This window comes from Salminus brasiliensis, chromosome 15 (genome assembly GCF_030463535.1).
Source record: "Salminus brasiliensis chromosome 15, fSalBra1.hap2, whole genome shotgun sequence".
Lineage (NCBI taxonomy): Eukaryota > Metazoa > Chordata > Actinopteri > Characiformes > Bryconidae > Salminus > Salminus brasiliensis.
Genome location: NC_132892.1, coordinates 33972609 through 33997608, shown reverse-complemented (window position 1 = coordinate 33997608; position 25000 = coordinate 33972609). Strand labels below are relative to the sequence as shown.

The 25000-nt window shown below is 42.3% G+C and overlaps 2 protein-coding genes across 3 annotated transcripts in view; one reads left to right on the top strand and one right to left on the bottom strand.

The window, feature by feature from the left end:
* The window catches only part of LOC140535682 (nuclear factor 7, brain-like), an 8735-nt gene extending 6625 nt beyond the window's left edge, over positions 1-2110 (bottom strand). For both annotated transcript variants that reach the window (XM_072657121.1, XM_072657120.1), the window contains exons 1-2: positions 1608-2110; positions 1418-1513 (exon numbers count right to left, since the gene is read on the bottom strand). In XM_072657121.1, coding sequence (XP_072513222.1) covers positions 1418-1513; positions 1608-1997 — 486 coding nt within the window. In that variant the 5' untranslated portion in view covers positions 1998-2110. The remainder of the gene's footprint in view (positions 1-1417; positions 1514-1607) is intronic.
* A 3615-nt stretch (positions 2111-5725) lies between these two features.
* The window catches only part of colgalt1b (collagen beta(1-O)galactosyltransferase 1b), a 25589-nt gene continuing 6314 nt past the window's right edge, over positions 5726-25000 (top strand). The window contains exons 1-7 of the mRNA XM_072657169.1: positions 5726-6073; positions 16627-16737; positions 17653-17770; positions 22382-22516; positions 22646-22850; positions 23206-23325; positions 24198-24274. Coding sequence (XP_072513270.1) covers positions 5856-6073; positions 16627-16737; positions 17653-17770; positions 22382-22516; positions 22646-22850; positions 23206-23325; positions 24198-24274 — 984 coding nt within the window. The 5' untranslated portion in view covers positions 5726-5855. The remainder of the gene's footprint in view (positions 6074-16626; positions 16738-17652; positions 17771-22381; positions 22517-22645; positions 22851-23205; positions 23326-24197; positions 24275-25000) is intronic.

Here is a 25000-nt window from a genome sequence, read left to right as displayed (position 1 = left end):
CACGAGAAGCTGATCGGGAAGTGACCTCACCTGGATCCCATTATGGGATGACTGGGTCCAGACTGGGTCCAGTTTATCTACTGTAGTACTCTACTACTCCATGGTAGACCTTAGCTCTAAGGGTGTAGCTTGAATTGTTGTGATATTGACCATCGGACCACCTTCATTCCTAATCTGTCTAGCAGAGGCTGTGTTCCTCTCTCTCGTCTCTGTTGTAGAGCCCGAAGACCCTGGATGACCTTGGATTTTTAAAGCTTTTTTGATAGTCTTCAATAAAGCTTGCTATATCTACATCTGTCCACATGTTTCGGACTGGTTCCTCACTGTCGTGTGTAGAACTGGCTGCTGTGTGGTAAATCATATTAGCTGATGCTCAATATGGTTATGCATCTACCGGATGCATAATGGACTGGTGTGGACAAGTGTCTCACAGAAGTGTCTGACTGTAGATCTTAAAGGGTTAATCAAACCACTTCAGGGCCTCTGGTCTTTTTGTATAATAATAAGATTATCAGAATCAGAAATACTGTATTGATCCCAGGAGAGAAATTGCAGTTGTTACAATTGCAACCATTTGTGTAAGAATAAAATAAAAACTATAAATAACCCCTAAAAATTAACTCTCTATAAAATTAACAGTCTATAAAGTAAAAACTCTATAAACAAACACTCTCTAAATAAACACTTTATAAAGAAACACTTTATAAAATAAACACTATAAATAAATCCTAAAATAAACACTTTATAAAATAAACACTATAAATAAACCCTAAAATAAACAATTTATAAAATAAACACTCTATAAATAAATAATTGAGAACATTTTGAAAAATGTACATATAAATAAACTGTAGGTATATTTTATATAATGTTTTACTTTTGCTGTACGTTTGGAATACAGTAGTGTGCTGTATCTGTGAATTGCAATATTACATCATTCTGACAATATTTATAATTTATACACATGAAAAATACTAGCTAAAAGACACATTATTGACCACCCTCACCTCCTGATTCAGACTAATGTATTAAAAATATAAGTATTATATCATAATTAAATTAGTCTATTTTAGTCAGTTGTATAGAATATCTATTTTCTGTAAAATATGTAATTTCAGTTATTAAACAAAACAATTTATAAAATAAACACTCTATAAATAAACACTCTAAATAAAAACTCTATAAAATAAAATTAAGTTAGGACAAAAATAAAAAAAATTGAGAACATTTTGAAAAATTTACTTTATATATGTAAACAATATGAAAATAGATAACTGTGATAATAAATATGGGAAATTATTGCACATGTTAAATTGAATTACAGCTACTACTACAGCTGCACTATTACTAATTAAAAGAACAGAAGCAGAGGTGTGTGTGAACAGTGTAGAAGTGTGTAAGAGTAGAAAAGCATTACTTGGATTTTTCCTTTCAGTTTGGAGTGTCTGGACGAGTCGTGGCGCAGAGACTCCAGAGCCTTCTCAGCAGGCCGTAGTGCTGCCTTGACTTGCCTCTGGAAAGAGAAGAGGACTTGCTGATTTTCTGTGAACAGACTGAGCTCTTACTGACATGGCAGTGTTAGGGCCAGGATAGGTTCCCTCACCCACCTTGCGTTGGTGTACAGCGTGTATCAGAGGCTGCACTCTGTGGGAGCTGTGAGAGGATCTTCTGCACTCTGAGCAGATCACCTTCTCATCCGTCTTGCAGAAAAGGCTCATCTTCTCTCCGTGTTGAGAACATCTGACTTCTCCATCGCACTCTTTCTCCCTCTCCTTCTCCCTCAGGTAGGTCTCACAGGTGTTCCTCAGAACCAGGTTGGCCACCGGTTTCTGAGGAGATGCCCGGCGACAGACGGGACAGGTTCTTGCAGGGCCGGTGGCCCAGGGTTTGTCCAAACAGAGGCGGCAGAAACTGTGTCCGCAGAGAAGCAGCTGAGGATCCTGATACAGCTCGCAGCACACCGGGCAGGAGAGGTCATCCTCCAGCGAGGAGGCCATGGAGAAGGCGAGGAGGGCTGAAGACAGAAGGAAGGCAGTAGTCAGGAGAGAGAGGGTGAAGTTGTGAGAGTGGAAGAACGACTTCAGAAAGTTTTCTGGGCTGCAGACGTTCCAGGAAAGCGAAACCTAGTGGAGCTCCTCCCTCTCTGGAGGAAGGAAATGCAATTGGTGTAAAAGTCAGAGGAATGGATGCAATCTGAGATTAAGGGGTGGAGAAGGAACCGGAGTTAAACAGATGTCAAGTGCAAAAGTTTGGGTACACCCAAAACAAAGCGATGTGTTGTTGAGGGTTCTAAGTCTAAATAACTGTGTGTGAATCCTCTACTGGATATAAACTCTAATCACATCATTTATGGCATTTTAATACCTCATATCTCCAGAACAGCAGCTTTACAGCAGAAGGAAATACCCTTCCTAACTTTAAATGGAAGTCAACATAAAAAGATTGAATTTCAAGTCATTTATTTGGAGCATTTCTATTGGTCCGTTCATCATGAAATTCTGATACAGTATAAAAACCCGTCAGATTCACTGTTTGTATTAGAATCAGTCAGCAGGAGCTGACCATATGACCATATTTACCATAAATCAGCTTTTATGAACTGTAGTATATAATTATAACATTGCAATAGTATTGGTATTCGATTAAATTACATTTAATTCAAGCTTATTGTCTTTATACTAATACAAGGCTGTACAGTACAACCCAACACTGTTAGGCTGTAAGTATCCGGTGCAGAATAGCTGGGAAAAGACATAATTACAGAGACAATAAATACAGTAACTGCAAAAATATAAAAATATGTGCATGTGTGAAACAGGAGTGACAGTACAGCATCAGTGCTGTAAAAATGGTATAGTTAGGTACCATAAATAAGACATATAGTAATTCATATAAAATATAAAAACGGTAAGTATATTGAATATAATGTATTACTGTTGCTGTATGGTGGTGGTGGACATTTACACTGCCCACTGCATCCGCAAAGCAACCAGCAAGCAGCTATTCTGCCTCCTGCCATCAGGAAGAAGGTACCACAGCATCCGGTCCAACACGATCAGACTCTGCAATAGCTTCTTCCCACAAGCCATCAGACTTCTCAACTCCAGAGACTGAACCCAGACAATATGGGATGCATTTTGCACAAATAACTTTACTACCTCACTGGACTCAATATTTATTGCACACTGCATAATTTGCACACTACCCCTAAATTATTTATTATTCTCTGTCTGTATTGTGTTGTGTTGTCTGTCTGCACTTGTACGGTGTTGCACTTGTATTTTGTATGCACTGTGTCTATGTTGCACCATGGTCCTGGAGGAACATTGTTTCGTTTCACTGTGTACTCTGTACTCTATTGCATGTTTGGATTACAGTAGTGTGCTCTATCTGTGAATTGCAATATTACATCATTCTGACACAATAGTTATAATTTTATACACATGACAAATACTAGCTAAAAAACTCCCAGCCCACACATTATTGACCACCCTCACCTCCTGATTCAGACTAATGTATTAAAAATATAATCATAGTATCATAATTAAATTAGTCTATTTTTGTGTGATTTATGTTTACTCTATGAACAGGTCATAGTCAGAGTCAGTTGTATAGAATATCTATTTTCTGTAGAATATGTCATTTCAGTCATTAAAACAATATGTTTGATGTCTGTCCCAGTATTTTCTGGTCAACTTCTATTATTTGACCATTATTAAATTTCTCATTTAAAACTGCACCCAGTGATGTCACTTCCTCTTGTGGGAAACACATGAAAGGCAGTGAGATATGTCAAACTTCAGCAATATCTTCATAATTGGTTGGATGTGTTATTGTAATTTTGAAAAAATCTCCTGTTCAGTTTTTAATAAATAATAATAAACAATATAATCTGTTAAATTCTGACAATGTTTTGACTCAGTCACTGGCTTAAATGGTTTAAATGGTTAAAATAGTTGAACAGTTACAGAGTTGGCTGACTTTATTTCCATACCAGAAATGTACCCACTGTTCTAGAATGGGCCAGATGGAGCTCCATCCAATACTTTTGGGATGAGTTGGGGAGTTGAGGATGAGGTGGGGTGCGATCCTGTTGCTGAATACAATTAAATCCTCAAAACAATGAAAGCCTTCTTCTCTGGACAGCAGAGACAGTTACTCCAACACAAGCAAGCTTAACTTTTTTTAAATTATCTTTGATTTCAGAAGAATTAGAGAATGAACAGGTGTCCCAATACTTTTGTCCATATGGTGTATAAACAGACAGAGTGATGGTCAGATTCTGAGAGCTCCTGGTCTTGTCTGGCTCCTTCTCCTCCATCTTCTTGGTAGGTCGTAGAAGGATTAGCAGCACTAATTGACCTTTGATCAGGTTCAGACACTGGCCTGCCCTGATACACATCCAAGTCAGACAAAAAAAAGAAAGACCAGACAATCAAAAGAGACCACGTATCTCCATTTTACTTATTTTGACAATGTGAATCTGGCAGTTCTTGTTTATTCTGTATCAAAGACAAACATTGACTGCCATTGATAGTTAAGAATCCAGTATAGTCCATTATACTTCCTTTTACTGGCAATTCCAATTCCGTCCACCAGGGGTCACCGACTGCACTCAAGACAAAAATGCCCACGTGTCATTTTCCTAGGGATGCCAAAACTTTTTCACAACACTGTATATACAAACATTAGCAGCAGATCCTTTGAATCCTGTAGGTCAGGAGGTGGGCGGGGCCTCCATGAGCCTTCATCAATGACCTTTGGGCACCCATGACCCTGTCGCTGGTTCACCGGTTGTCCTTCCTTGCAGCACTTTTGGTAGGTCCTGACCACTGCATACCAGGACCACCCCACAAGACCTGCCTGCTGATGTTCTGGAGATGTTCTGACCCAGTCATTGTCTATAACCTCACAGTCTGGTTCTTGTCAAAGTGTCCATTTTTCACCTTCTACACCTTCAAGAACTGACCGTTCACTCGCTGCCTAATATGTAGTGCCACCCCCTGGACAGATGGAGCCACTGGAACCAGATCAATATTCATATATCAGTTTATTCACTTCAGTTGGCAATGGTTTTAATGTTATGGCTGACTGATGTACATTCAGATTTAGCCTGAGAAATTCTTATGGTGATTCCCAGGTTGTCCACCAGGGGGCGCAGTGATTCATGATGAAATGCCCCTGCAGTTAAACTCCAGTATATTAAGTTTCACACATTTTCCATAGATAAATATTAATCAATGTTATATGAAACTTTATTTAATTAACATTATTTAAATTAAATAAATTTTAATTAAACTTTTTGGATTGTAAACTGACTGTAAAGCACAATGTTTCCACCCTTCAAAGCAAAATGTAACACTTATTAAATTACAAATATTTAGATTTTCAACAGGCCTGTTTTTCATTAAAACGCCCCTTTGCCACACCCCCAATGTTGTTTCACACAATCCTGCGTTGACCACGCCCCTTTCACCAAGCCCCCCAACACTGTTTCACACAATTCTGCATTGGTCACGCCCCCTTCACCAAGCCCCCAACACTGTTTCATGCAATCCTGCATTAGCCACGCCCCTTTCACCAAGCCCCCCGATACTGTTTCACACCACTCTGTGATGCACACGCCCCCTGCCGTGTAGCCACGCCCCCAATCTTTCTGGCACATTCTAACTGGGTACAGCTGTCTCTTCTTAAAGGGCCAGCCCACCAGCCTGCGGAGACCCCCTCTGAGTGCCCCGCTGTTCAGCTCTGCAGCACTTTCCCTTTAACCCCAGCCTCCGCCGCAGGATTACGCTGAGAAAGTGGAGGCTGGCCGGCCGTGTGGGCGCTCTCCTCTACACGCTTTCCATACTACCATGCACGGGCTCTCCTGGTTGCTCCCGGCCGCCTCTTGGCTGCTCCTGGCCGGCCTGAGCCATGCCTACTTCCCGGAGGAGCGCTGGAGCCCCGAGTCCCCGCTTCTCGCTCCGCGGGTGCTTGCGGCGTTGGCTTGCCGCAACTCGGAGCACTCTCTGCCGTATGTGCTGGGAGCCATCGACCGCCTCAACTACCCCAAGGACCGGATGGCCCTCTGGTGAGTCAGCCGGAGCAGCGTGGCGTTAGGGGGGGGTTATGTTGTCCCGGGAATGTGGTGGTGTAGTGGTGTGGGCTACAGTAACTTAGGAGGAAGGATACATTATTATTATTATTATTATTATTATTATTATTATATAATTTACCATATTTGGGAAACATGTAAAAATATGTACTGATTTACAGCATGAACTGAGGAGCATGCTCAATGGGTGCCAAAACTTAAAAAAAAATCAACTTAACTGAGGTTATTGATATTGTTTATGCCATGAAATTGTAGTTATATGTGATTTAATTCAATAAATGAGAGCAAACCTTGTCTTAACCGAGGTTTTACCTGCAAGAAACGGGACGTCCTGAAAGATGGGCTACAGTATCCTCATGAAACAGAGGCCCTGTTCAGCTGTCTGGCCTTATTACCATTGTTTACTCCATGAAATGTAAGCAAAAGGCTTCAACATTGGGAAATATGTCAAAATAGTCAATTATTATTATTTATACAATGAGTAGAAGAGCATGCTCAGTGGAATGGGCCCCAATGTATTCCCAAAACAAGGAAATGGCATTAGGCTATTGCTGTGATTGTTTACTCCATAAAATGGTGTGTTGAGCTTTGGGAAATGTGTGTGTGAAAGTTATTCACACATAATTATTAAATTTATTTATTTATACAGTGGATGGAAGAATATGTTCAATGGTGTGGGCTCTGAAACCTTCACAAAACAAGGATAGATATGATTTATTATTAATTATTACTCCATTATATGGAAGCAAAAGGTTTCATCTTTGGGAAATTGGTGAAAATGTTTACTTATTTACAGCATAAACTGAGGAATATGCTCAATGGGTGTCAAAACTAGGGAATCTAACTTGTATTTTCCATGAAATTGTCTGGAATTGATTGATTGAGGACTTAAGTAAACCTTTTTACTGCAAAAAAACTCTTATTATACTCCCAAGACCTAAACATAGAACTAAGAGCCTAAGCTTAGTCAGTTGTATTGATCTATTCAGCCTATGAAATGAGCTATGATCTGTAACTGGAGAGTATCTTCAGTTAGCATGGGCTGATTTACCACTGGGGGTTTAGCCACCCCGAAAAAACCCATGGAAGCATTTGCTTAGCTGGGCCTGATTTGCTTCGAGAAGGAGACCAAGTGGTCAATCCTCAGAGTTTCTGTTCCTCCAGAGAAGCAAAGACCATGCTCAGTAAGTCGACCTCAAAAAAGGGAACTAACTAAAGCCAAATTCCTCCACTTCTCCATTTAATGAGCTCCAGGTCCTGCAGATAGCCGAGTTTCACACGTCTGGGTCACAGTTTGACGGTTTGAGATGGCATCTAGTTGCGACCAGCTGTAGCTTACAGTGTTGACGAGTGAGCTCACGGCTGAGAGAACCCAGAAGGCCGGCGTGTTTCGAACACAGCTGGTGGTGCAGAATGAGGAGCATTCGCCTCGGCAGATGAGGAGCGTGTAAGAATGGGCAGAGGGGTAAAAAAAAAAAAAAAAGACACAGCAGCTTCTGCTGGGTTCAGTCAGATGGGCGTGGGGGTTTGGGGGGGATATTGCTCATGCGCAGACTGCAGGAGCCTCATCTCCGGGTTTGTGGGTTTGACCCGAGTGACGGAGGGGAAGTGAGCGAGTTGAAACGTGTCCAGGCTTCAATACAGTGAGCCCCTTCATACCCCCCCCCCCCCCCCCCTCCCCGCTTCCATCCTCCCTCCGGGCCAAAGCTCCTGCCTGCCCAGTCCAGCCCAGCCTGCTCACTTTCTCGCTTGCTTTCTTGCTCACTCAGACACATGGAAGTGTGTAAGTTTGGGGAGAGGGAGCCGCCTGGTGAGATTGGCAATGAAGGAAGCTCACGCTCTTGCAATCAGCAGTGCCGGAAAGGGTTCTTCGAAGCAGTGGCTTGGAAGGAATGACCGTCGGTTCCCCTTTTGGTCTTTCGGTTGAGTGTTTTTTTTTTGAGGAACGGTCTTCTGAAAGGTCATCTAGGGCTGTGGTTCTCAAACCAAGCCCTCAGGGTGTCCCCAGACAGTCCATAGTTCTAGCCCTAGCCCTGAGGAACCATGATCCAGCCACAATGCAGGGCAGAACCCATTTACATACATCAGTTGTGAGGGATAAATAAAGAGCTGTTGGCCAAACTCACAGGCTGGCAAAAGGTGTGAGCTGTGGTTTCTTAAGGAACTATTCACTGGATGAGTGGTGGTGAGTAGATGTAAAGAACCTCCAGAATGTTCAACACATCCTAAAGCGTAATCTGTAACCCCTTAAGAAGTCACTTTTTAACTTAAGAAGCTAAAATAATAGGGTAATTAAGGGCTGTGGTTCTCAAACCCACCAAGTCCTCAGGGACCACCAGACATCCCACAGTTCTAACTCTAGTCTGGACTGTGAGGGGATCTCTGAGGAACCATGCTTCATCCATGAGAACTTCTTTTTTTTGGCCATCTTTGTTTTTAGAGGTTCCTATCATGGCTCTAAGGGCGGATATGAACAGGGTGGATTAAAACAAAGGTGCTGTGACAGGCTCTTGGGTTCTTATATTGTAGTTCCATTGTTCCAAAAGGTTCTTCACACATCCCTCTTCCAAAAATTGCAAACCTTATATGGCCTCATAACCGAGAACCTTTGCAGCACCTTTATTTCAAGTCAAGTCAAGTCAAGTGGGTTTTATTGTCATTTCAACTACATACAGAGTACACAGTGAAACGAAACAACGTTCCTCCAGGACCATGGTGCAACATAGACAGTGCATACAAGACACAAGTGCGGACAGACAACACAACACAGTACAGACCAGAGAATAATAAATAATGGACGGTAGTGTGCAAATTGTGCAATGTGTAATAAATAGAGTCCAGTGAGGTAGTAAAGTTATTAGTGCAAATGCTTTGTGCAAAAAATGCTTCCCATGTTATCTGGGGTAAATGGTTGGAAAGAGAGGGAGAGTGTACATGTACCAGAAAGATATCAGTTCAGAAGTTGAGTTGTGTTGAGGAGTCTGATGGCTTGGGGGAAGAAGCTGTTGCAGAGTCTGGTCGTGTTGGACCAACCAACACGTGCATAAAGAGTGCATAAAAGCTAGGCTGCAAAAACAACCCATATGTCCTTATCCCAGTAGCAGTTAGTATCATCTAGGGCAGCCAATCAAAATGGAGCTCATTTACATAAATCAGTTCCAGGAGATAAACAGAGGTTGGAAAAGTTTAGACTTATAAATAGACTTAAAAATAAACTGGGAGATGTTTTAGAGAAGGTTCCTTGTATCGTATTGAACAGTCATCCAGGTGTAAAGAACCTTCACCTACATTTACATTACATTTACATTTATGGCATTTAGCAGACGCTCTTCTCCAGAGCGACTTACAAAGTGCTTTGCTATTTACCCAAGAAAGAAACCTTAGCTAGTTAGAATAGACTAATAATTCAAAAGATACCTCTAAGCTTAGACATTACTAAACACAATACAATAAGGTGACCATAGAACTCTATTTGCCCAAGTACTCTCTGAAGAGGTGGGTCTTCAGTTTGCGTTTGAAGACAGCGAGTGACTCGGCCGTTCGGACACCCAGGGAAAGCTCGTTGCACCACTTTGGTGCAGGACAGAAAAAAGCCTGGACGCTTGTCTTCCGTGGATTTTGAGGGATGGCGGGACGAGCCGAGCCGTACTTGAAGCTCGAAGGGCTCTTGGTGCAGACCGGCTTTTGACCATTGCCATCAGATACGGAGGGGCTGGTCTGTTCTTGGCTTTGTAGGCCATCGTCAGGGTTTTGAATCTGATGCGGGCAGCAGCTACAGGAAGCCAGTGGAGAGAACGCAGCAGTGGAGTGACATGGCTGAATTTAGGGACATTGAAGCTTCATTGAGAACCGCTTAAGAACCTTAACGTTAAATAGTGACCTGTTGGGTTCCAGAAGTTCTCCGTGAATTTGAGTGTTTGGTGGTTCTCAAGCCCAGCCCTCAGAGCCTTTAGTCTGGACTGATTGGGGAAACCCGAGCAGCCGTGACCCTGTAAAGAACCTGTAAATTGGTTCAAATAAATAAATATATATTTTTTAATCTAGGCCTACAGCAGTTAAGCTCCGCCCATATTCAGTGAAGTTATAAGGAGTGTTTCAGCTCTGAGTGCTTTTTAAGTGAGGACCAATAGAGTAGCCAATCAGAACATAGCTCATTTGCATAAAACAGTTCTATTAAGTCATCTATTCTAGATGACGAGGTTGAGGGAGGCGGGATTTGACATCCAAAGGACTTGACCCCCAAGGCTTCGAAACATCAAACATAGCTTTCTTTTAGGCATGAACTCATTGGGAGGTGGTTCCTTAAGGCACAGTTCAGTGGGTGGGTCTTTACAGAACCTTTAACCCCTTATTCTACAACCCCTTCTAAACCTCAACTAGAACAATTTAAGGAGTTTAATGTTAGTTAATGGGTGTAAATTAAAGTTTAATAGTGCACTGTTTGATTCAAGAAGTTCATACTTTTCTGTCTTCTGTCCTCTGTAGAGAGCCCTGTGAGTATTCCAGCCAGTCCCAGAAAGACAGGGAAGTGGAGATGGAATTTGGAGAGGTGCTGAAAAGTGTCCCTGAGGCTACAGTGTGGGATTAGAGCAGTGAATGGCTTTATACTCCCTCCCCGTACACACACAGAGACGGGGGAGTGAGTGGGTCTGTTATTCTGTGCCTCGGTACACACCGCTTATTAAACCGCCGTCCTGGTAAATGTGTCCAAAGGGAGGATCGCAGAGCCCCCGGTTAACCCTGATCAGTGTCCGATAGGTTAGGAGGGTGTCAGGCTGTTTGAGCCAAGACGAAGTGCCAGCTGCCCTGTTTGACGTCCTTTCCCTTGTTTGTATTACAAATAAAGCCAGTCACAACCCTGTTATCCCACCATCCCACCAAAGCTAGAAGCACAGTCTACTGTCCAAATACTTAATTTTTTTATTTTTACTATTTATTTTATTTGGTACTCCGTAACTCCCCCTAGCAGTAGCAGCGCTCCCATCACTAGGAGGGTAAGGACCTCAGAACGTGAACCTCCAGTTTTGCCCATTTGTAGTTTTCTCCATAGTTTAACCAATAGAAATGCTCTAAATTATTTGGACAGCGACAATGTGGGCTGGGGGAGTGAGCTGTAAAACTTTCATATTTTACTGTAAACCCCTTTATTTTAGTAAAGCCCAGAGAGCTTGGTGACCCTCCCTGAACCTGTGATGGAACTTGCTTATGTGGTTTCCAACAGTGTGTGACTGACTGTCCTCTAAACACATCAGCTGGAGCGCCTCCGTCTACACATAATTATGAAGAACCTTGAATTTGACATTACTGTTTGGGGGCTTTAACGTGATCCAGTGGTGAGGTTCAGGTCAACACAGCCTGTTTTGTTAGAAAAAAACAAAGTGTGTGTGTGTGTATATATATATAAGTATTATTAGTGTAGTAATAGTTACATTAAAACACTTGTAATAAACTTTGAATTTTGATCTGATTTGTCAAAAAAAACCCAAATCAGATTAAAATAAAGTTTAAATTAAAACATTTTCACATTTAGATTTAAAAAGTTATTATATATTAATAGTAAATATAATAATAGTAAATAATATAATACTCATATTATACTATAATGTATACTTATACTTACAAGGAAGAAAAAAAATATATATATATATTTTTTTAAACATTGTTTTTAAATCTAAATCTGTAATACAACTGTTTTAAAAAATATATAAAAAATATACTATTTTTTTACTATAATATTAATGTTTATAGTATACTATAATGTATACTTACAGGGAATATATATAGATATGATTTTTTACTAATACTATTTTAATGCTCTAGCGTATAATTCCAAAGATAATAGATAGAAGATAGGTTAGATAATAAGTAAAATAAAAGTTAAATGAAATAGAAATGTGACTGTAAGCTAAATTAACTGATCAGTAATAAAATGTAGAAATAAAAATAATTAATATTTCAATAAAATTCCCCAAAAAACTAAACTCTACTCTGTTTATAAAACTCTACAGAAAATCTGGACTGAAGGTTTAAACAGATCAAGGCTGTCTCAGCGGTTTGGAGCGTAGCGGCTGAAGCAGCTGCTTTGAGAAGAAGGAACCGGAGGATCTACAGGACCTCTCCGGTTCATAAAGCAAAGGCATAGGCAGTGTTTTATAACTGCAGGTCCCTCTGATTCGTATTCCTGTCCGGAGCGGAGTGCTGTAAACATTGCTCTAAAGCCGACCCGGCTGTTTACAGACGTGGGTCAGCGGTGAGGTGGCAGCCACAGACTGCAGGCTTTATGTCACACTCTGGATCTGAACCAGATGGAGGACGTGGGGCTGCGGGTCAGCCCTGGAATTCAGGGGTTAATTTCAGCAGGCTGGGGCAGTTAAAGGGGCCGAACACGTGGCCTTCCGTCATGCAGACACCGCTGGTTTGTTGGGTCTACTGAAGGCTTATCTGAGATCTGGCAGCAGAGGGAAGAGCCGTTTGTACTTTTGCTGCTCTTTGGGCTTTAAAGTGCCAGCCAGTGGTGTGAAAAAGCTCTAATCTAATTGGACAAAAGTATTTGGACGCTCATTCATTGTTTCTTCTGAAATCAAGGGTATGTTGTTGGAGTAACTGTCTCTACTGTTCAGAGAAGAAGACTTTCTAGGTGCATTGATGTGAGGATTTGATTGCATTCAGCAACAAGAGTGTTGTTGGTGAGGTCAGGATGTTGAATGATGATTATGAGGATGATCACCACCCCACCTTATCACCTTATCATCCCCAACTTCCAAAGTACTGGATGGAGCTCCACCATCTTCAATGCTGGGGGGCTTTATACCCCTCTAGAGCCCACGCCTGGCTTTATTAGGCAGCATTGTGCCAATAGCTTCATGATGTGTATCTGCTCCATCAGTGGGAAAGCAAAGGAAACTGTTCCCATACTTAACTGACCAAAACTCAGCCGCCGCCACTGCCACTGTGGTCGGACTACGTCTTCATCGGCCTGAGCAGACCACTCTCAGCTCAGCGGCGGTCTTGGTGTGGTGCCGCTGGCTTGTTGTCATTTGTGTTCACGTTCCACCAGAACCTCAAAACAACAGACGGCTGGAAGTAGCATTTTTCATGCAGCCATAACATTAAAACCACCACCTAATGTTGTGTAGGACCCCTTTGTGCACCCGAAACAGCTCTGATCCGTCATGGCCTGGACTCCACAAGACCTCTGAGGGTCTCACGTTCGCAGCAGATCCTAGATAAGTTCTGAGGTTCTAAGTTGTAAGGTAACCCCCATGAGCACCAATGAGCCTCAGGCTGCTGTTGGTGGTGGTGGTGGTGGTGGTCTTTCCAGTGCTGACCACTTCTTACCGAGAAGACCTGTCAGATGTTCTGGCGATGTTCTAATTGACCAGAAACGGACTGTGATGTTCTACAAGTGTCTCAGATTCTCACGATTGTCCATTTTTCACCTTCTACACCTTCGTCACCTTAAAGAACTGACTGTTCTTCACTCACTGCCTGGTATGTAACTCCACCCCCTGACAGATGGAACCACTGGAACCAGATCATCAGTACTATTCACTATAGCTGGCAGTGGTTTTAATGTTATGGCTGATCCTAGTAGGTTCTTGATAACTAGCTGGTGCTAGTTCTCCTCAGGCTGCACTCTAGGCGCAAGGCGGTCTGTAATGGTATTGGTAATTTGATCCCTGTATAGTCCTAATTTTGATGCTATCTAGAACCAAATTTGAGTATTTTCTATATAGAACGATCAGCAGAAGGTTCACCACCAACCTGAAGGACCATTTAAGCGGTTCTTGAAAAGGCTCTTTGAGTTGTCATGGATCTACAGAACTATAGAACCGTGTAGTTGGCAACTAAAAAGCCTACGCTCTTGAAAATAAAGGTGCTTCAAGGGGTTCTATTGAGCATTGCTATAGAAGAACCATATTTGGTTCCATGGAGAACCATTTTTGAAAAGGAGCTAGAAGTGTGAGTAAGCCTTTAAAGTGAGAGAACCTGTCAGGTACCTTTCTTTTAACTGTTAATGCATGAAGAAGCTTTTAACACTATATGGACAAAAGTATTGGGACACCTGCTCGTTCTTTGTGTTTTCTGATAAGAAGGCTTTCTAGTTTGGAATTTGGAGGAGCATTGCCAGGAGTGTTTGATTTGTATTCAGCCACAGAAGCCACCCCACCTCATCATCCCCAACTCCCCAACTCAGTATCCCAAAAGTACTGGATGGAGCTCCACCATCCATCATTCCAGAGATCCTCGACTGCTCCACAGCTCCTCAATGCTGGGGGGCTTTATATACACCCCTCCTCTAGCCCACGCCTGGCTTTATTAAGCAGCATGGAGCCAATAGGTTCATGATGTTGGTGGTACTTCTCGTGTGTGCATTTGCACATCTGTGACAGCAAAGGTGCAGCTTAAAGTAGCTGAATGCGTTCATTAGAAGGGGTGTCCACAAACATTTGGACACATACGGTTCCTCTGTAGCACCTACAGGTTTAGGAGTGTATCTGTTAATGGTAATGGGGGAGGAGTCTTCTAATGACTGGGCAGTTGGTGGACGTCCCCGTAGACGTATCTTTGGGACACAGTGGTTGGTTATCTGTCTCCGGCGCTACGTTCTAGGGCTCGGCGTAGCCTCCGTCTCGGAGTGTGAGCTGTGGTCGGGCGAGAAGTTTGGACCTGCCCACCTCAGCCTCGTAATGACTTCAATCATCCAATTATCTCCCTCGTTTGAGATGGTGGTGATAGTCAGTCATTCCTTCATCATCGTTTATCTCTGACCACAGCTATTTACCGAGGGGAGAGAGAGAGGGAGGGCCGGCGGGCGAGAGAGCATGAGTATAAACAGAGAGAGGTTCATACATGTAAACCCATCGTCTTGAGAAAAGAGCCACATTTTGATGTAGTCGGCCTCGTTTTCCCTAGACAGCATGGTTCTGCATAGAACCGGAAACGCACTGGAAACAGCCACGTAGAACCATGAGAACCGTGTACTGAAGGTTGTCCGCCAATGTACACTAGACAAAGAACAATTTAGGCATGTAGATGGTTCTTTGAGGAGGTGTCTTGGTTCTGTGTAGAACAAAGGGTTCTATTTAGCACAACCATCAAAACTCTTAACAGTAGTGGAACCCTTTTTGGTGTTATATAGTCTTCCAAAGACTGAAGAGCAAATATCAAGAACCGGGAAACAGGAGCTGATGGAGGAGTGAGACGCTGCAGGTCTTCCTCTGTGTCCTCCTCCTCTGAGCTTCAGGGCTTTCACCTGCTTCTTACCTGCTGAACACCTGGACACACACACACACACACACACATACAAATGCATGCACCGAATTCAGAGAGGCAGCCTGCACCTCTCTCTCTCTGTCTCTCTCTGTCTCTGGGTCTCTCTCTCTGGGTCTCTCTGTGTGTCTCTCTCTGTCTCTGTGTCTCTCTGTCTCTCTCTCTGTGTCTCTCTCTCTCTCTGTCTCTCTCTCTCTGTCTCTGTGTGTGTCTCTCTCTGTCTCTCTCTCTCTCTCTCTCTCTCTCTGTCTCTCTCTCTCTCTCTCTCTGTGTGTCTCTCTCTGTGTCTCTGTGTGTGTCTCTCTCTCTCTCACTCTCTCTCTCTGTCTCTGTGTGTCTCTCTCTGTGTCTCTCTGTCTCTGTGTGTCTCTCTGTCTCTCTCTCTCTGTGTCTCTCTGTCTGTCTCTCTCTGTCTTTCTCTCTGTGTGTCTCTCTTTCTCTCTCTGTGTGTCTCTCTGTCTGTCTCTTTCTCTCTCTCTCTGTGTCTTTCTCTCTCTCTCTGTCTCTCTGTCTCTGTCTCTCTCTCGCTCTGGTATTCTAGCAATTTAATAAAGCACAGCCGCTAGGATGCTAGGGAGTCAGTGCTCACCGCAGAGAGGTGTGTGTGTGTGTGTGTGTGTGTGTGTGTGTGTGTGTGTGTGTGTGTGTGTGTGTGTGTGTGTGTGTGTGTGTGTGTGTGTGTGTGTGTGTGTGTGTGGGGTGGGGGGGGGTGTGCCGCGCCGCCGCTCTGTGTTTTCAGTCTTTCCATTATGTTCTCACACAAACACAAATTTCACAAGCATATAAAAACTACACACACACACACACACACACACACACACACACACACACAGACAGCCCCCTGGCAGCCTAACACAGGCTGTAAGGATGGGGTTCTTTTCCAGTGTTCAGCGGCTGAATCAGACACACTGTAATTCCACTGTTTTATATACGAGCTCATTTACAGAGCTCTCTCTCTCTCTCTCTCTCTCTCTCTCTCTCTCTCTCTCTCTCGTCCAGAAGACATAATTACTGCTTTATTTCACCCAAATAAAACAGTTTAGCTTCTTTCCTCTCTTTACAGAAGCGGTTCTGACGCGTCTGCTGCAGACTCTGCCTCGTAGTGTAGCAGACCCGTCCTGCAGGGTTCTGTTAGAGTCGTTGACTATAGGGTTCTTATCAGGAGCCAAAAGTGGCTCTTCAATGATGTCGAGCGTTCCTATTGGTTACTACTAGTTACTTAAGCAGTTTTTCCATTGTCCTCTTTTCTCCGTCAGGGTGGCCACCGACCACAACACGGACAACACCACCGCCGTGCTGAGGGAGTGGCTGATAGAGGTGCAGAACCTGTACCACTATGTGGAGTGGAGGCCGCAGGAGGAGCCCAGGTCGGTACCCTCAGTGTTCACGATGAATCACCCAGTTCATAAATCACACAGCTCTGATCCACTGGATACTTTGTGATTTTTCAGGTTTATTCATTTAAAACTAGAGGAGAATTTAAACCATTAAAAAAATAACAAATAAATAAATAAATGAATTAATTAATTAAAAAATATTTAAGATCTGACTAATATTTTACTTTGTTTAAATTTGAGGAAATGAAAACCTGGATGGTTCAGCATTTATTCACAGAAATGAGCCGTACTTGATGTTTTATGGGCTGATTTTAATTATGTTCTTTATGAACACTCTTCTGCAAAAGTTGTGGCACCCCTGAAATCTGTCAGATTACATGTAGTGTTGATTTGAGAAGTGTAAATAAGCCTCATACACTTCTGCACATTCTAATGCATAATTACTTTCACGTAATTGGCTTAATTTGACATTGCAAAAAGAAATACTAAATGTGGCTTGTGCAAAAGTAATGGCATGTTAAATATGATGTTTGTTATAGTTTTCTGGTCTGTTAAATTGGGTAAATAAATATGAAGTGTCAAATGTCATTTGTCTGTGGATTTGTTTACTAATTCATACTTAAATAATCAAGACAACTGGCCTTCAATATCCTCATAAGAATGACCTTAAATGTGTTCCTGAGAAAGTCTAGGTCAGATTTTTGGTGTTTTCGTAAGAATACACTGGACAGTGTCCGAGTCAGGGTGGAAAAACTGCAGAGATTCTTCTTAGTTCTTTGGAATGGTTGACGAATAAGGCCTGGTATTGATGAATTAAGGGGTGCCCAAACTTTTGCATAAGACCTGCATAACGTACAGTACAGCATGTGAGAACACGCTACCAACTGACCAGTATGCGATCTCGTCACCTGTCCCCAGAATTTACTCTGTTTTTTGTTGCTTCAGTGAGTTTGAAGACGAGGAGGGTCCGAAGCACTGGACGAGTGGACGTTACGAACACGTGATGAAGCTCCGGCAGGCGGCGCTGGAGACTGCGCGGGAGATGTGGGCTGACTATTTCCTGGTATGTTTAGATCAGCCATCTGGCAATCTATCTGGCTATCTGGCAATCTATCTGGCTATCTGGCAATCTATCTGGCTATCTGGCAAGCTATCTGACTATCTGGCTGGCTATCTGACTATCTATCTATCTATCTATCTATCTGGCTGGCTATCTGTCTATCTGTCTATCTGGCTGGCTATCTATCTATCTGGCTATCTATATATCTATCTATCTGGCTGGCTATCTGTCTATCTGTCTATCTGGCTGGCTATCTATCTATCTATCTATCTGGCTGGCTATCTGGCTATCTATCTATCTGGCTGGCTATCTGGCTATCTGGCTATCTATCTGGCTATCTATATATCTATCTGGCTATCTATCTATCTACAGTGGCAGCTTGACGATCCCGGGTATCGAACCCACAACCCGGTCATCAATAGCCCGGAGCTCTAACCACTGAGCCTCCACTACCCCATAAAAACACTGAGAGAAGCTGCTTGTCCTGCTAACCGTTGCACTAGTTTATAGCTGTGAATGGACTTCATCTGTCCGTACTCCACAAAGGCTAGACATTAGACATTACTTAAAGGGCCCACATTTATAAAAAATAATTAAAATAAATAATTAAATAAATACATATTTGTAGAGTTTGGTGTACGTTCCTATGTCAAGGTTCTTGAAAGGTTCTTGGTTTGATTGTGTGGTTCTGGGAAAACAGCTTGCAGTGGCATAGAACACCTCTATTGGACCAATAGTCTTACCTATAATCTCTGAAAACCACATTATAAACCCTATAAACTATAAACCTACACAAGCCCACATTACATCACCTTTTACTATTATCTACAGTCTGGAGATCATAATCATGAGAGACTGAGACCGTATAAAGAACAACAAGCAGATTCACATTATGCAGGATTCTATTGGTCTATTTCTACCGTGGAGCATTTCTATTGGTCCGTTCATTATGAGATTTGGATACAATATAAAAAGCGACTGCCAGATTCAGGAAAGCTGTTAATGTTCATATATGTTTCAGAATATATGACAAAAATAATAATTGCAAATAATTGTTTGCACTAAAAGTGTAAAAATATCAAAAATGAAGATGCAGGATTTGTTCATAATAGTGCGTATACTGTATTTAGCTTTATATTAATCAGTCTTATCGTTTAAAAACTGGGTTCTGGTACATAAGCCAACAAATCTGAAAACCGCCCTGACAATAAACCTACACAAGCCCACATTACATGAAACCCTATCTCCTTCATCTACAGTCTGGAGTTCAGCTCATGTTTCTATTAAATGGAAGTCGATGTAAACAGATTTTATTCCAAGTCATATTGGAGCATTTCTTTTGATCCATATACCATGAGCGAATCTGAACGTATTGATAATTTGTCAACAAACACAAGGTATAATAAACATTTTACTACAACAGTATACAGAACAACTGCCAGATTCAGCTAAATGGGAACAATTCAGATTTTCTTTTTTATATATTTGTTTTATACAAGAATTGTTTTTTTTTTTTTTTTTTTTACTTTTTTGGTGCATTTCTATTGGTCTATTTTTATTTTGGAGCATTTCTAATGGTCTGGTCATCACGAGATTTGAAAATAATATGAAAAGCAACTTCCAGATTCAGGACAAAACGGGGAAAAACAATTTGTTAATTTATGTTTATGTTAATATATGTTCCAGCACATATGAATAATAAAACAATTGTTCACACGTACTGTATTATACTGTATTTAGCTTTGTGTGAATCAGCCTTGCCTGGTAATCAATCATGTAAAAATAGGTCCTGTTAAGTGACCTCAAAAATCTGAAAACCACCCTAACTAATACACAAAAAATACGCAAGCCCACATTACATGAAACCCTACCACCTTCTACTATTGAAGCTTACAGTCTAAGCTTCAATTCATGTTTCTGTTTGATGGAAGTCAATGTAAACAGATTTTATTCCGAAGTCATTTTGGAGCATTTCTATTGGTATTCTGAAACCGTATAAAGTGCCAGATTCAGTAAAATTGGGAAATTTTCTTTTTTTTTCATATGTATAAAACAATTGTTTATACACAGTGTAGACTTTACTTTTTTACTCTTTTTTTGTGCACTTCTATTGGTCTATTTACATTTTGGAGCACTTCTATTGGTCTATTTTTATTGTGGAGCATTTCTATTAGTCTATTTAAATTTTGGAGCATTTCTATTGGTTTATTATCATTTTGGAGCATTTCTATTGGTCTGTTTTTATTGTGGAGCACTTCTATTGCTCCATTCCTCATGAGATTTGGATATGGTATGAAAAGCAACTGCCAGATTCAGAAATATTTGGAAAATTCAAATTTCTTTGTTCATTAAAGCAATTGTTTACAAAAGTGTGAAAATTGCAAAAACTAAAGATGCAGGATTTGCTCTTGATGGTGAGAAAATGCTTATACTGTGTTTTATCTTTTTAATAATCAGTCTTACCTGGTTAACATTTATACATAAGCCAACACAAGGCCTGTAAAGTGACCTCTGAAATCAAGACAACAAGTACATTCAAAACATGGGTCTGTTAATGACCTGGTCTGCAGCGGTTTGCTAATTGGTGTTGTAAAAGCTTCCTTTCCATTCACTCTAAACTGAAGAATTTCAGAAATTGGCTGTTTGAGTCCCTTCAGAGCAAAGAAGCCTAAATAAGCCCTCACAACAAAGCCCACAGTACACCAGAGCAACCCGCTCGCTCGCCCTTTTAGAAGCCGTCAGTTCAGCGTCCAGGGCTGTGGAGGAATGTTGCCGTGTTGTCTATAGATAGAGTCGTCTGGAGGCCAGGGATGCTTTACTTTATTCCCCGAGCTCTGTTTAGGCTGTACTTCCAGAGGCAGTACTCTCTGATTAGTCCTCTTCCTCCCTTAGTGCTCAGGTCCAGCGGAATTCAGAGGGTATAATCTGTAGTGTTGAGCTCAGTGTGCCGTACCGTGTCCTTCAGAGCGCCGTGTAGTGGTTATTATAGCCTGCCTGAGTGTGTGTGTGTTTGTGTGTGTTCATACATCCAAACCACTACAGAGGCTCCGAATAGCGGCTGTTGATCTCCAGCATATGCCGCTGGGCTTGGAGTCGATCCCAAGAGAGGCTGGTTCTCTCTTTCCAGGCTTGTGGGGATCGAGAGATGACTCTGAAGCTTCCTGAGATGTTCTGCTGATGTTGTCTGGATTAATTTGTCTGATAAAGCATCACTCCACATTCCACTGATGGTATTCATAGCCAAAAAAGTGGCTCTCCACAATCCTGAAGGAGCTGACCGAGGTGAATCGGGTGGAGTTTCGCTTGAGGAGGTTTTACGAAGTTCTTTTAGTGTCTACTTAAAGTCCCCGAAAATTTTACAAACTTACAAATCAGTCAAAAATAAGCGATTTCTTCAGTAATAACCATTTTCTACTGATAACTTACACTTTCACTGCTTTAAACCTGGCTACTTTGCCCCCTAGTGGTTGACAAATAGTTACCGAATTACAAGAATATTAAAGAGCTGATCCTGCTTTTGTTGAAGTAACTGTCTGTACTGTCCAGAGAAGAAGACTTTCTGCTAGATTTTGGAGGAGGAGCATTGCTGTGAGGGTTTGATTGCATTCAGCAACAGGAGCGTTAGTGAGATCAAAAGACCACCCCGACTCATCTCCAACTCCCCAACTCATCCCAAAAGTACTGGATGAATCATTCCAGAGAACACAGTTCTTCCACTGCTCCACAGCTCCTCAGTGCTGGGGGGCTTTATACCCCTTAAGCCCACGCCTGGCATTATTAGGCAGCATGGAGCCAATAGGGTCATGATGTTGATCTGCTCCAGAGAGTCCTATTCTATTGGCAGTACTTTTCTACAGAGATTAGATAAGCTGTGTGTGTGCATTGGCACTTAAAGTACAGCTTAAAGTAGCTGAGTGCATTCATTTGAAGGGGTGTCCATAAAAAATAAATAAATAAATAAATAAACATTTTATAAATTTAAATATTTAAAGTGTAGAGCTTTAAACCTCTCACCTCTCATCTCTGCTGCTCATCTATGATTAGCTTCTTTCTATCCTGCCCACTTTTTCTAAGCCCCGCCTCCTCATGCTTGTTGACACCTTATGTGCAATGTGCGGAGACCCACTGATACTGAGAGTGGAAGCCCTTCTTTTACTTTTTAATGTTGCCTCTTTCCACACACTGACACCTGCAGGCAGTGCTCTGCTACTGCAAGTAAAAAAAAAGGAAGGATTTGCATTTTACATTTACATTTAAGGCATTTAGCAGACGCTCTTCTCCAGAGCGACTTACAAAGTGCTTTGCTGTTTACCCAAGAAAAACCTCAGCTAGTTAATATGGAGACCATAGTACTCTTCTCTTCGCCTGAGTACTCTCAGAAGAGGAGGGTCTTCAGTCTGGGTTTGAGGACAGTGAGCGTTGGACTCTGCTGTTCGGACACCCAGGGGAAGTTCGTTCCACCACTTTGGTGCAGGACAGTAAAAAGTCTGGACGCCCGTCTTCCATGGATCTTAAAGGATGGCGGGTCGAGCCGAGCCGTACTTGAAGCTGGAAGCAGCTGGTGCAGATCAGCTTTTGACCATCGCCATTGTTCCTTTGTGTTCTGTTGTGTAGGTGATGGACTGTGACAATTTGCTGACCAATCCTGATGTTCTGTGGAAGTTGATGAAGGAGAATAAAACCATTGTGGCCCCAATGTTGGAGTCCAGAGCCGCCTACTCCAACTTCTGGTGCGGCATGACCTCTCAGGTACGGCTTTCCTCAGGTTTCTACACTTCTATGAGCATCTTGGTGGTCATCTTGCCAGGGCCAATTTTGAGGATTGAAGCTTTAGCATTTGCTAGAAAACCAAGTATTAACGTGTGTTTGTGTCTTCAGGGCTACTATAAGCGAACTCCAGCGTACATGCCCATGAGGAGGCAGGAGAGAAAAGGCTGTTTTGCAGTCCCCATGGTCCACTCGACCTTCCTGGTGGACCTGAGGAAGCAGGCGTCCAGCCAGCTGGCCTTCTACCCACCGCACCCGGACTACAGCTGGGCCTTCGATGACATCATCGTCTTCGCCTTCTCTGCCCGCATGGCGGGTGGGTGACCACTGCTCCACAGTCTCTGCGGACCAGCTGTTCTTTATTATTTGATTTGAGCTTCTTATGTAAATTATTGTTGTTGAGATTCTGACACACTGTATGAAGTGTAGGGGGCGCTCTATAATGCTCTATAATGTTCATATGATCCACACGCTCATTCTGACAGACTGTAATACACTACAGGAAGCGTAGGGGGCGCTCTATAATGCTCTATGATGTTCATATGATCCACACGCTCATTCTGACAGACTGTAATACACTACAGGAAGCATAGGGGGTGCTTTATAAAGCTCTGTAATGTTCATATGTTTCACACACTTCATGTTTCGTCTTCACTTCTTTATCTCCTCAGACGTTCAGATGTATCTGTGTAACAAAGAGACTTATGGGTACTTTCCTGTTCCACTGCGTTCACATAATTCATTGCGAGACGAGGCGGACAGCTTCCTCCACTCCGTGCTGGAGATCATGGGTGAGTCTGAAGGCAAAACGCTCAAAGGTCAGATAGAGATCTTTATACTTTATATGCTCTCTGTTTAAAGAAAAGCTAATGTTGCTAATAGTGATAGAAAGTGAGTGGCTACAGGAAGCATGGGAGCACTCTATAATGCTCATATGATCCACACGCTCATTCTGACAGACTGTAATACACTACAGGAAGAGTAGGGGGCGCTTTATAATGCTCTATAATGTTCATATGATCCACACGCTCACTCTGACAGACTGTAATACACTACACAAAGCGTAGGGGGCGCTCTATAATGCCCTATAATGTTCATATGATCCACACGCTCATTCTGACAGACTGTAATACACTACAGGAAGCGTAGGGGGCGCTCTATAATGCCCTATAATGTTCATATGATCCACACGCTCATTCTGACAGACTGTAATACACTACAGGAAGCGTAGGGGGCGCTCTATAATGCCCTATAATGTTCATATGATCCACACGCTCATTCTGACAGACTGTAATACACTACAGGAAGCGTAGGGGGCGCTCTATAATGCTCTATGATGTTCATATGATCCACACGCTCACTCTGACAGACTGTAATACACTACAGGAAGCGTAGGGGGCGCTCTATAATGCTCTATAATGTTTATATGATCCACATGCTCACTCTGACAGACTGTAATACACCACAGGAAGAGTAGGGGGCGCTCTATAATGCTCTATAATGTTCATATGATCCACACGCTCATTCTGGCAGACTGTAATACACTACAGGAAGCGTAGGGGGCGCTCACTGCTGTGAGGCAGGGTTTGGAGTAATGGGATTATGCTATTTTATTTTTATAAATATATCATATATAATATGTTTGTCTCTCTCTGTTTCCTAGTGCGTGGTTCTCCCTTGCAGCCCTCAGTGCATCTCTCTCTTCCTGCTAAGCAGCCTGATAAGATGGGCTTTGATGAGGTGAGACCTGAAGCACTGCTGAACTCTGAACTGATGGGTGAAGGGTTACCGATCATCATTATATGAATCGTGCTGATCTCAATCTTCTGTCCATTTATGTCCATGCTCGTACTCTTCACTGACGCTGAGATCAACATGACCGTCTGCAGTAATGGGGATTTTAAGAGTCAGTAACTGGAGGGAAGGCTGCTGACCTTTTTAGCCCTGTAGCGGTATAACGGAATGTCTCGTTACTGTCTCGTATCTCCAGAACTTCAGTGTTACAGGAGAAGGAAAAAGCCTTCTGAACTTTCAATGGAAGTCAATGTCAAAAGATTTTACTCCAGGTCATTTTGGAGCATTTCTACATTTACATTTATGGCAATTAGCTGCCCAGGGACACTTATTGGTAGTCACCCAGACCGGGAATCGAACCCCAGTCTCCCACATGGTAGTTGCGCCACACCAACCCCCATCTTCACTTATTTCTATTGGTCGATTCCTCATGAAATTCTGATACAGCTTTAAAAAAAAACATCTGCAAGATGTGCAAATGGCTAAAATGGAGATACAAGGTCTTTTTTGTGACATATCTTCAGGAAAAGGACTCATTTGACTCTGCTGAGCTTGTTGTACAAATAATATTCCAGGTCAAAGTTCTCCTCATGGAGTCTCCTCAGATCAACACCAGGTTTGTCAGTAAAACTCTGATATCAGAATAATCCCTTATAATAATAATATCACTCC